This window comes from Panthera pardus, unplaced genomic scaffold (genome assembly GCF_024362965.1).
Source record: "Panthera pardus isolate Hobbes unplaced genomic scaffold, ASM2436296v1 HiC_scaffold_17, whole genome shotgun sequence".
Taxonomy (NCBI): domain Eukaryota; kingdom Metazoa; phylum Chordata; class Mammalia; order Carnivora; family Felidae; genus Panthera; species Panthera pardus.
In genome coordinates this window covers 101,037,647-101,050,517 of record NW_026526732.1, presented here as the reverse complement: position 1 = coordinate 101,050,517, position 12,871 = coordinate 101,037,647, and the positions used below count along the sequence as shown (strand labels likewise).

Sequence of the window (12,871 nt, the reverse complement as noted above, 5' to 3'; positions counted from 1 at the left end):
CCAACTTTTGATTTTGGCTCAGGTCATGATCCCAGGGTCATGGGATCGAGCCCTGTGCTGCTTTCCACACTGAGCCCCCCACTCACACTCCCTCTCGAAAGAAAAGAAAAGAAAAGAAAAGAAAAGAAAAGAAAAGAAAAGAAAAGAAAGAAAGAAAGAAAGAAAGAAAGAAAGAAAGGAGAAAGTCTCTGCAGCTTTTCAAAATATCTTATCGAATAGAATCATAATTAATTAATGGCTTGGAAAAAAGGTTCATCATATGCTGAAAGCAAAAAACTGGGTTAAGAATCAATATTCCTGGGGCACCTGGGTGGCTCAGTCGGTTGAGCCTCCGACTTCAGCTCAGGTCACGATCTCACGGTCCGTGAGTTCGAGCCCCACATCGGGCTCTTCACTGACAGAGCCTGGAGCCTGCTTCTGATTCTGTGTCTCCCTCTCTCTCTGCCCCTCCCCCGTTCATGCTCTGTCTCTCTCTGTCTCAAAAATAAATAAACGTTAAAAAAAAATTAAAAAAAAAAAAAATGAATCAATATTCCTTAACTGTAGTGGTTGGGTAGGTGGTGGTGTCAGGTGATTTTTACCTTCCTGTGTTTATCCGCATTTTATAAATTTCCTCTGGGAGTCATTTTGAAATATGTTTCCATACAAGGAATTTTAACCAGTCACAAAAAGACAAAAACTATATGATTCCACTTACATAAGGTACCTAGAATAGTCAACTTCATAGAGACAGGAAGTAGCATGGGAGTTGCCAGGGGTTGCAGGGAAGGGGTGGGGGGTGGAGTGTGGAGTTACTGTTTAATGGGTACAGAGTTTCAGTTTTGCAAGATGGGTGGTGGTGATGGTTGCACAACAGTGTGAATGTGCTTAGTGCCCCTGAACTGTACACTTAAACAGGGTTAAGATGGTAAATTGTATGTTATGTTAAGTTTAGCACAACGTTTTTAAAAACAGAAAAAAAGCTAAAAAATTTAAATTAGTAAATGATAAGTACCACTGGATCTAGCAGTGTGTTAGTTATTAGGATTTTCAAGAGACAGGAATAGGTAGTGTAACATGGTGTCTCAACTATACTTCAATTAAAAAAAAAAAGCGGGAGGGACACAGGAGTAGAGAAGGCAGAACCTGACCTTGGACCACGTGGCACTGAGCAAGACAATCCACTGTGCCCACCAGGGCTGGGGTGTGCCTTGGGACGAGCGAGCATTTGCCGTGTCTGCTGGCCACGGTGTTTCCTATCTCTTCCTTCACCAGCATTGGGTTTTCCTGCTCTCCTGCTAGTGTCTCTCACTTTGATCCTCAGGTGAAGGAATTGATTTGGCTGCCCCCGAAGCGTGATTTCCCCAGAGTCTGGCTACAGAAACTATATCCTCTGTATGCCATGGGTTAAGGGATTTGCCCCCAGAGTCCTTCAGCTAGGCAAAGAAGAGAATCTCACCTTAAAGTCAAGTCAATTCACCTCTGTATTACTGAAGAAAGAAGTAGATTCAGCAAACAAAAATTTCCCCTTTCTTCACCGAGAGGACACCCAGGGCTTTGCAACTGAAAGGGAGGTGCAATGCCTGCTTCCTGGTGGTGGGGGACCCGAGAACCCCAAGATTGCAGAGCCACAGGCCGAGGGCTGTGCGTGGCCTGCAGCTGCATCTTAACGGTCCTACAATGGTGGATGCTGAGCTTCAATATCTGAAAAGTCCAAGTCCTTCAGAGTTAACAGGGCCAGGGAGAGACAGAGACTAGTGGTTTCCTTACCTGCTGTAGGCACGCTAACGTTATACTGAGGTAAAATAAATAGGAAGGCAGTCTTGGCGGTGACCTGTAAAATAAAGGGAAAATGTTCCAATTTAGTTTCTTGGTCACATCAAAAGAAACAAGTGGATCCTGCTACCAGCCCCCAGGGCCCACTCCTTTTGCATCTCGGACCCACAGACCTGTCCAATGAAGGGTTTCACCTAAGGAGGAGTTTGCACTGTTTATTTCCCCATTTACCTTTAATGACAAGCCTCCCAATACCTGCACTAAAACCCAACAAGACAGCGTGGGGCCCTGCACGGTATCTAGACTTGGACCCACTGAGGATGGAACGAAACAAGCTGTGCTTGGCAGCCAAGGGCTGTACAAAGCTTCCTGCCATTCATTCAAGTATGTATTAAGTTCATTCTAGGTACCCGGCGTTTTGGATTGCAGAAACTAACAGGAAATGAGGACACGGACTTCAAGAAGCTTCAGACCTAGCTGGGGTTCCCCCCAGCGCACAGGCTAACGGCACACTGGACAGCAGCCCCAAAAGTCTACACCTGAGCTTCAGAAACAGAGAACTCCAGCTGCTAATTTCACATCCAGTGTGTTGCGGGACACGGGACAAGACATAATGCCCCCCACTGCTGGCTTGTTTATTTCGAAAGCTGCCTTTAAATAAAATCTTGTGTTGTGAAAAATCTATGGTTGTCACCTGGTTATTAATAACCAAATCAGTACCCTGGAAATTCAGCCTGCAGAGAAGAGATGACAAAATGTGGGGATTCAAAGCTTGGACTTTAAGGATCAACAACCTGGGTTCAAATGCTGCCTCGGCCATTTGCTAGGTGTAACCTTACACCCGAGCCTCAGTTTCCCTGTCCACAAAAATCAGGGACATTTGTAATATCCCAGCTTGTAATATCTGGGTAGCGCTGGCCCAACTGTGGGTGTGGTTGAAGGCTCCCCAGATGTTTCTGATGTGCAGCTGGGGCTCAGAAGTACCACCCACACTGTTGTGGAGCAGGGGAGGAGGCCAGGTGAGGAGGGGGGCCCTGGATACGCCTCAGCAATAAAGACTTGCTGGTTCTCCTCTAAATAGAAAGGTTTGAAGGCTGCACCATGGGTGTGGGGGAAACACACTGGGCGTGGCAGAAAGTAGCGTGGAACCAAGACCCTCCCCGGGTGGACTCCCAACACACCCAGAGGGAGGTGACTGTCCGTGGCCACTCTCCCCATCACCGAGACCCACTCCTCTGCAGCGGGGTATCATTTGCTCTTTGCACACAGCGATGCACAAGCCTTCTCATGTATTTGTGCTGTTTTCTTGGACATGTTCTGTCATGCTCACAGGGAAAAAGTCAAATGAGACTAGGGATAAGAAGGCGCTCTGGAAAACACAAAGCCCTATCCAAATCCACAGGTCTTCCCCCACGTCCATCCCCAAATCTATCTTATTACTGTGGTCCACAAAACCTTTTTCAGGATGTTCCCAACGTCCCTTCTAGTCCAATTGCCTATATTTCTTTTTGTGAAAAATGTTTTCATTATTTATTTTTGAGAGAGAGAGAACATGAGCAGGGGAGGGGCAGAGAGAGGAGGGGACTGAGGACCCGAAGCAGGCTGCTGGCTGACAGCCCAGAGCTAGACGCGGGGCTCAAACTCACAAACTGTGAGATCGTGACCTGAGCCTAAATCAGAAGCTCAAGTGACTGAGCCACCCAGGTGCCCCCAATTGCCTGTATTTCTTTAGAACAGAGGGACACTGGTTTAGCCAAAATGTGGTACCCATTATTTTTCCTTTTGGGGGTTTTAGCCCCTCTCATTTTGTATCCTACTTCTGTTACATCCCCCCTCCCCAAATTCTATTGATCAGAATCTCATTTATCCATCATAGTCCAGCTCAACTATAGCTCTCCACCAAGTCCCCCCCCTCAACTGCTCAGAGTGGACTGCTTTCTTCTGCTGTGCCCCCCACTGCACCACCTTTTCTGTCTATTCCTTTACCTGTCAGGTGCCACTCCCTGCACACAGGGACTAACCCAGATGCACAAGGAAGGCCTCAGTAACTGCTCACTGGACAAGATGGAAAATCAAAAGCTGAGTCTGCGCTGGCCTGCTTCACTCAGCTGTTCTGTTCCCACTCTTTAGCAGGAGCTGCCCCAGTGCTGTCACGTTGGTGGTCCTCTGTCACCTCTCTGTCGCCCACAGCTTTTCTTTGACACCATCTGGCTGCTACACCAGCTGAACGCATGATGTCATGAAGCCCCCCACCACTCCAGCCACGGTGGTGTCTCACTGTAGGCAGCTGTTAGGGATGTGGCGATGAGAGTTATTAGTAGGGCTCAGGCGTCGGTGTATGACGTGTTGGTCGTGTACCTGACTCTACTCACACTGGTCATCCGTGACCCAACTGCCTGACTCTATACTGTCCGCCATGACTTCTTTTGCGAGTAAGCTTTGTCTTCTCAGGATGAAATCCCCTCAAGGGAAGATGAGGAAGCCAGAGGAAGCAGAAGGGAAGACAGAGGAGAAAGGCAGGCAGACAGGCACAAAACCAAACTACATATGTTCTAGGCACACACTACATATGTTCTAGGTAAATATGTATATTTACCAAACTACATATGTTCTAGGCACAAATCTCCTTTCAGTTTCATCCAGGAAACACACCCATCTTTTAACTTCATGGAGTGGAGTGGACCTCCATGAAGTTTTGGCTGACCGGGATCCACTCCCTGCTCCCTGAGGGCATCACCTCTCCCCAGCTGTGTGTGTTTTATGTGTGTACACGCACACATGCATGTTTGGGGATTACCCTGATGACCACCTTCCTCCTGGAGGGATGACAAGGCCAGGCCCTCTCCCCTGGACAGAATACCAGCCAATCAGATACCTTCTCCTGGACTCAGAAACTTGGGCAGGAATGTAGGAATTGCTGGTCAGTGCCAGGTGCCTGACCAGATTCTTCCTCTGCAGCTCCCACAGCCCTGCCCTGGAGTGCCCCAGACCCTCATCAACTGCATGAACCCCCAGAGAGCCTCCTTAAGTCGGCCAGAGTCCATTCCTAAGACACATTAGAGTTCCATGTATCGAGTACTGGTATTCAACTCTAGCTCACACATTTGAATTCCTAGGTAAGCTTTTAAAATGTCTATGCCTGGGCCGCCCCCAGTCCATTAAACCTCATCCTTCGTGGCATCAGCATGTCGCTAAGCTCCCCAGAGCGCTCCCACGCGTAGCCAAGTCTGCAAGGCCACTCACGCAGAGACTCGCCTTCACCACCTTGTCTAAGCAAGGCTGTCAGGCTCTCTATCTAGGAACTTTTCTTGTGCCCTTCACAGAATTTAATTAATTTATGTCTTAAGTACATTTTTATTTTAACTTCTAAAGAAACATACATACTTTAAAAAGCTGAACAATTCAGGGGCACCTAGGCAGCATAGTCAGTTAAGCATCCGACTCTTGATTTCAGCTCAGGTCACAATCTCACGATTTGTGGGCTCGAGCCCTGCATGGGGCTCCACGCTGGCAGTATGGGGCCTGCTTGGGATTCTCTCTCCCTCTCTTTCTGCCCCTCCCCTGATCTCTATCTCTCTCAAAACAAATAAACTTTAAAAAAAAAAAGGAACAATTCAGAAATATGTAAAGTAAAAACCTACCACCCTCTCTGTGTTCTTTGCTTTCCTACCTTCTGCAGCCCTATTCATGTCTCCCTCTGTATGTTCGATGCCAATTCTGTGAGAGCTTTTCCTCTGCATGTATCTTATTTGGAATTTATTACCTTTTATTTTGACATTACAACGTGAATTGTGTTTATATAACTTGACGCAAGGGATGAAAGAATGAAAAAATTTAAAAAGAGCTACAGCCTATAAATAACGTTTAAATCACATCTTAAGCTCAGTATCATATGGACCAAGATACAGATCTATTCAATGTACATCAAAGTATCTGAAGTATGGTTAGTTACATGGAGAATGTGCAGGTCAACTTTTCTTTACTAATGTCAACATATAAATAACTGGCTATTTAATAAAAATTTCCTTATACATTCTAGGGTTTTTCACTAATATTTCCCACAAGGTCAAATGATATTCGACACCAAAAAGCTCAGCAGAATAAAATGAGCTCTGACAGGAGATATAAATGTATAGAGTCCACTACTCCAGCTACTGAAGAATCATCTCACTTTTTTTTTCTTTGAAGAAGACAGACATTTGCTATATGGGCTGTACATATATATATTCTTTCCCTGGTCCTGAATATACAGTCAATTCTTGTTATTCATGGTAGTTCTGTTCAATGAAGTCACTGCGGACACTGAGTTAACAAACACTGGACCACTGCTCCCAGGAGAAATAGAGTTAGGTACCAACAGTCTGGTCACCACATTTCCATCAACCAATCACTATGTGCATTTTTGTGTAAGGATGCTGTATTTATAATATATTGCTAAAGCATGAACACTAAACTCATGGCCAACAGCACTGTAATTCATGCCTGAAGAAGCTTATCTAACACACGTACATCCTCTGTGAGGCATATCAGGGCCTTCTCATGCTTAGGAACGACAGATGGCACTTCAGCACCAGGGGTGAGGGCCATTTTAAACAGCAAAATCACCAACAAAAAGCACAAAAATGAAAAAAAAAATGTGGCACTGGATAGATCACAAAAAAGACATTTGCTTACAACAGGAGAGCTGAAACTAGAAGGCAAAGCATGGTCTTGTTTGATGTCAGCTGGGAATGTGCTCATTGGGTGACTCAAATTTTCCATTGCTGTGTGTACGTTCACAAATGACCACACAATTGCCCAGTGTTGATGTTCAGAGTCACAAATAAATTTTAGCGAGGAGGAGCATCGGCACGCACAAAATGTGTGAAGGACAAGGATCAACTGTTGGGACAAACCTGACTGCCAACTCCATGAGGGCCAAGATTTTTTGTAACACCTCTTTGAGGTATAATTTACACACTATAAAGTTTACCCACTGTAAGTGTATAGCTTTATAGGGTTTATCTTTACTTGTTTTTACACTCTCCATTCACTGGAATACAAATTCCAGGAAAGTGTGGATCTTACTCGTCTCGATTATCTCCAAACCATCACCTCCAATGGTGCCGAGGACACAGCCAGCACTCAGGGAGCTCTTGTTAAATGAATACAGCGATGAGGTAGGGGAGCCAGTGCTGTGCTCAGCTGGCTGCCCCTCGGCCCATCATCTGCATGTCCTCTCCCTCTCCCTGGGGTCCAGCCCAGTGCGAGGCACGTAGTAGGTATCTCATACATACCTAGTTGATGAACTAATGGTGCAAGCAGCCATAGTTAGTAACCACAGATGGTTGCTTAACAGAGGTTTTCTGGACATGATTCTGAGAGAATAGGATCTGGGACTCTGATTAAGGCAAAAACACCAAATTCCAGTGTTTTTCCATCCCTAACCGCTGGGTCGTAGCAGCAGAAACCATTCGAGGCCCTGCATCTTTCTCTATAGGCGGCCATGCTTACCCCCCCATTTTAGTCTGTCTCAGTAAGGTGACATCAGTACCTCTGTTTCACGGATGAAGAAGATAAACGTGAGGCCCAGAGGGGTACAGTGGTCTCCTGAGACCTCACAATTGTATAAGCAGAAAAGGCACATTCAATCTGATTTTTATTTTTGTAAGTTTATTTATTTATTAATTTTGAGAGAAAGAGGTGGTGGGGGAGGGGAGTAAAGAGAGGGAGAGAAAGCAAATCCTAAGCAGGCTCTGCACTGTCGGCACAGAGCCCGATGTGGGGCTCAAACCCACAAATCATGAGATCATGGCCTGAGCTAAAACCAAGAGTCAGACACTCAACTGACTGAACCACACAGGTGCCCTTCAATGTGATTTTTTAAAAATGTGTTCCCCCCAAAAATTTAGGATATTCACAATATGGCACATAAAATAGAATGGTGACATAAAACAGAAGCAGGAAAGGAACAAAAATTATCTACTGGAGGCAAAGAGGAAGAGTGAGGAATGAGACTGCTCCACAAAAATGCAGTCCAGGAAGTCCTTCTCATAGGCTAAGGTGGCCAGAAATTTGCTCCGTGCTTTCTTGAAGGCATCTGAAGGAGGAAGGAGTGACTGGCTCCTGCATTCACCATGTTCATTAATTAAAAAAAAAAAAAAAAAAAAAGACTACTCGAAAAAAGCAATTCTACTTCTCCAGCATAAAAGCCACTTTGTTCTTTAAAAGGCACCCCAAAACCTCACCCTATAACCCTCTTCCAACCTCAGAGCAAGGACAAAACAGCTAACAAGCTGCTCTCTGCAAGTTCTCACTGGGTTTGCAGAGCACACAGGGCTGAGAAACAGGAGCCTATTAAAAATGTCATTCCAATTATCTCCCATCCCTTTAAGGCTGTTTATAGGAAACATTATTGAGTTTAATAGCATTTTAAATGCCAGGTTCAGTGGGTGAAAAGTTAAAAGTGAAAATGTGCTAATACACTAAAGGGGTACACTAAATTATGGAGGGGGAGCCACATCTCCCTCGTTCCCTCCTTTCTCCCTCTCTGTCTCTCAAACACACACACACACACACACACACACACACACACACACACACAGCTTCACTGAACTTTTAACTAAAACAGGGCATCAAGCACAAACACAGTGATGTTGAGCATGCTTGTGTAGCCATAACAAATCTAAAATCATTCCGCATGCCGTGTTCTATTAGGGGCACATGAATCTGAGCTCTTGGCTGCAATGAGACCAAAGATGCCGGTGAAATAGCTGCTTTTGGCAAAGCATACTGGGCTTGGATTCCAGTCCCAGTTCTGCTCCTGGGCAGCTGGGTGACCGCAGGCAAGGTATTTTACCTCTCTGGATCCCAGGTTTCTCATCCATTAACAACAACAACAAAAAGGACAATTAGTGTTATCAAGTGCTTAGTCTGCACCTTGCACAGTTCCAAGTGCTTGACATAAATTATTTCATGTAATGCTCACAACAACCCTAAGGGTAGGTACTAATAATATCCCCATTTTACAGATAAGGTGGAAAGGATAAAGCCAACTAAGGTGGTCAGAAGGGATGTCCTTAAAGATCCTCTCCACCCTCCGCTCCAAAAGGCTATCATTTCAGGATTCCATTTATCATCAACCCCCAAAAGCACAGCCTCATGCTGACAGCTTGCTGGGAGGTCATCCCAAAGTCTGAACCATATTACTGTTTCTCCACCTTGTGAAGACAGGGCCTGGGTATCACCTGTATCTGACAGGGCAAGGAAAAGCAAGGCCTCTTGAGCCAACCCACCATAGACCAGCCTGCCAGCCACAGCTTCCGGCCACACCAAGGTTCCCAAATGCCCCAAACTGTTGTCTTTTCAATGCAAGCTGATATCTGGGCACCAAAGATAAGAGAGAAGAAATGCAATGAAAGCAGCCTCATCGCTTTCTTTTTTGGTAGTATTTCACCCTCAGATCTGGCTAGTTCTCTTTATTTCTTGGCAGTCACAAGCACGCGTGGGTCCTTGGAAGGGGGCTGGGGTGGAGGACCAGCCACCGAGGACAGGAGAGGGTATGTGGCCTGTTTCACAGAAACAGCTCTGCTCCAGCCGCCATTGTCCCGTGCACGACCACCACCCCCTCCTAGGGCCCAGGACACAAAGAGAAGCACATGGGGGACCCCGACCCCACGAGGGACAGCCAGCATGGCGCCCCTCCTCCCAAGAAGCACAGGGGGTGGCCAAGTGAAACATCCTTGTCCCCCAGCTCAGCCTCTGCTCTCTGGAAGCCAAACGGTTTCAGCTCAGAATTTCCCAAAATTGATTTTGCATCTTTCTGCTGAGGCAGTGCATAGGAAAATTTCAGTCAGACAGGAAAACATTTGAAAGTTACGCCCAATTGGTGGGGAAGATTTTTTTTTTTTTTTAATAAAGAGTCTTTTAGCCCCAAGCATTTGCTCCCCGGGGCTCCTGCTTCAGGAGAACCATGGGCGGCGGGCTGGTCACCTGCAAGTACATGAGCAGGACTCAATGGACCAGGTTTGCAGCCCCTCTGTCACTCAATGAAAGGCAGATACAGCTGAAACAAAGATGCTTTTCACTCCTGCGTTCTGAAATTCTACGTTTTGGATGACCAGAAGCTGGCTGGGAGGGCCGAGCGCCTGAAACCAGGAGGCAGAGTTCTGACAGTACCTTTCTGTGTGATTTTTTCAGCAACGCCTAGACATCCTGGTTTTCTCACTTGAAAAACTGCCTTGATATAAGAATTCAGCAAAGCTACACAAACACACACACAACAGACTCTCCACGAGCCCATGTTCACAACGTTGAATAGACTCACCACGAACAGCGACGATCACACTTTTCTATTTTGGACTTAAAAATGACAATACATATTTATGAGAAAAGTCCATAATCAGAACGGCCATGATCAAATTGTTATTACCCACTTTGTTATACTCATCGGTTCCAAGGTCTCAATTTTATATTGGGATAAACAGGAATTTAGAAAGGGTCACTTCCAGAGTTTTAAAAATCTTTGAAGATGGGCTTAAAAAAAAAAAATGCATCTGAAGATTGAATTTGTCATGTGATCCATCCCCAATTTGGGAAGTTAATTATGTACTGAAAGACAGGAGGTAGCCTAAAGCCAGCTCTCCTCCACTGCCTTTATATCCACAACCGAATGACAACTTCAGGAAGACTACATATTTACGCAATCGGTTTACATAGATTGAACTTGATCTACTGGTGCCCTACAGATACCCTTAGGTAACATATGAAATGTATTTCTTCTCTCAAGGCCTTAGTATATATACCCCTCATCTGCCCCCTCAAAAAAAAGACCCCTTGACCAATATTTCTGGCATTCTAGTTGATTATATACTGCACTCTCCCAACTGCACATCCCAATAGCTATCCCGCCATTTGGACAGCACAGCATACTCATAAACCATTCCTTGTGGGAGCTAAAAACTAAAGAAAAATAAAGAAGTATTCACATAAGACAATTTAGAATGTCAATACTCTTCGGATGTATCTCTCTTGCACTGCATGGTGGAGTTCAGATGGCTGGTTGCACTGTGGATAGTCCCAAAACACACATTTTGTTGGTCTGAACAAAATATTTCTCAATGTGACCAAAAGCCACCTATTCAGACAGAATATAAACAGTAAATAAATATATAATTAAAAATAAATTAAAAATCTAAATAGGCAAATGAAAAAGTCTTGGAGTGTGGCATTTCAGGTTGCAAGTTAAGACTGGGTAACATTTTAGGGGTCCCTGGGTGGCTCAGTTGGTTAAGCATGCAACTCTTGATTTCAGTTCAGGTCATGATCTCACGGTTTTTGAGATCAAGCCCCATGTTGGGCTCTATGATGACAGTGCAGAGCCTACTCTCAATTCTCTATCTCTTCCTCTCTCTCTGCCCCTACCCCACTCACTGTCTCTCAAAAATAAAGAAGCATTAATAAATAAATAAAGACTGGGTAACATTTTAGACTAGACTGCAGAAGAAGACCACCGCACAGTGCCACAGTGTCGATCAGCTGTGGTTTTTAAAGAAGCTTTAGCTCCATAAAGCAGGAAGCACAAAGGGGGTAATTCGAATCGTTACAGATTTGTCTGCGACAGCAAGTTGCTAACCGTCGTCAATCATCATAAGTGGGTGCCAGAGAGAATCATCCTCAAGGAACTTATGGCGTTTCCTGGTACTTGAGGAAATGAAAGGATTACTCAGGGGCTCCAAAAACCCAGGGTAGCTGGACCAGGCGGGGCCCAGGTGTACTGGCCTTCATCTGTTTACACTCAGGAAAGAAAGAGAAGGCAGAAAGTGATCCCTCTCCTGCAACCATCTTTAATTAGTCTCTACCTTCTGGAAAGTATCCGACTCAAAACAGCAGTATGTTGATCCCCATGTTTTGTCTGAAGAGCCAGCCATGTGGATTAGAGCTTACTAGAAAAATGAACTGTGAGTTCACAGGGATGGAGTGGAGTGAAGCCATCTCCAAGGGCCATACACCAGGCCCATCAGGGGGCTGATGGCTGACTCACACAGGGAGCTTTCAGATTCCTCTAGTTATCTGTGTCAGGGCACCTAAAGAGAGATCCTGACTCAGAGGGTCCACCTCTGTCCATATTTAAACTGAGAACCAGGGCTAGAAGGCAAATAAGTGAGTTTTTCAAATAAGCCACTCTGTAGGAATTTGAGATGTGGGATCTCTGCTGTCCCAGTTTCTGCACACCCCTACTCCACTGAGGGGTGAAAGGGATTAAGGAATAGGCCCCGTGAATGGGCCACCATGGTACCATTCTAATACCAGTAAGAGCCATTCTCTTCCACACAGGCAAGGAGTTGAGGTCAGGCAAGGGAACTCTTAAATGTGCCTCTTGATTCCGCATCACCTTTACTTCCTACCACTCTCTGTTACAATGCCTCCCGCTCCTACAGGACATGCATTATAACCCCATTCTGGGCTGGCATCCAGCCTGTTACACCTGAGTCTACAAAGACCCATCAAGGACCACCTGAATGGGGGCACCTGATAAACAGAACTTAATGATGATGATTTGATTCAAGTGAATTAAATCAAGGCCAAGAAGGTTAATGAAAAACATCTAGCACTCAAATATCCTTATTTGTCAGCAAATAATATTCACAGGGGATATTCCGCATCATCTTCAAAGTGGAGAAGAAAAACAACTTAAAAGACAAGAGATCCCCCCAAAATGTGCTACAGATAAGCAGAAAATACAAATCTAACCCCAAAGGCATGGCTGGAGGTAAACACTACCCACACTGTGCCACAAACCAATCTCTCCATACCCCTAAACCTAATAAGCAAAGTCTGGGCAAATGTCAATATTTAGGTAGAATGCCATATTCCAAGGTATCTCCCTCTCCCCGCACCCCACAGATCTGGCAATATACGTTACCACAGAACTCATTTTACTAATAGAAAGTGGTAATTTATTTTATTTTATTTATTGTTGGGGGGGCAGCACACTCAAGCAGGGGAGGGACAGAGAGAGAGGGAGATACAAAATTTGAAGCAGGCTCCAGACTCTGCGCTGTCAGCACAGAGCCCGGTGTGTGGCTCAAACCCATGAACTGTGAGATCATGGCCTGAGCCGAAGTCAGACACTTAA

At 45.3% G+C, this 12,871-nt stretch overlaps 1 protein-coding gene across 1 annotated transcript in view; it reads right to left on the bottom strand.

Annotated features, from left to right (window-relative positions):
• TRAM2 (translocation associated membrane protein 2) overlaps positions 1–12,871 on the bottom strand; it is an 83,837-nt gene that overhangs the window by 38,842 nt on the left and 32,124 nt on the right. The window contains exon 2 of the mRNA XM_019457403.2: positions 1,750–1,813. Coding sequence (XP_019312948.1) covers positions 1,750–1,813 — 64 coding nt within the window. The remainder of the gene's footprint in view (positions 1–1,749; positions 1,814–12,871) is intronic.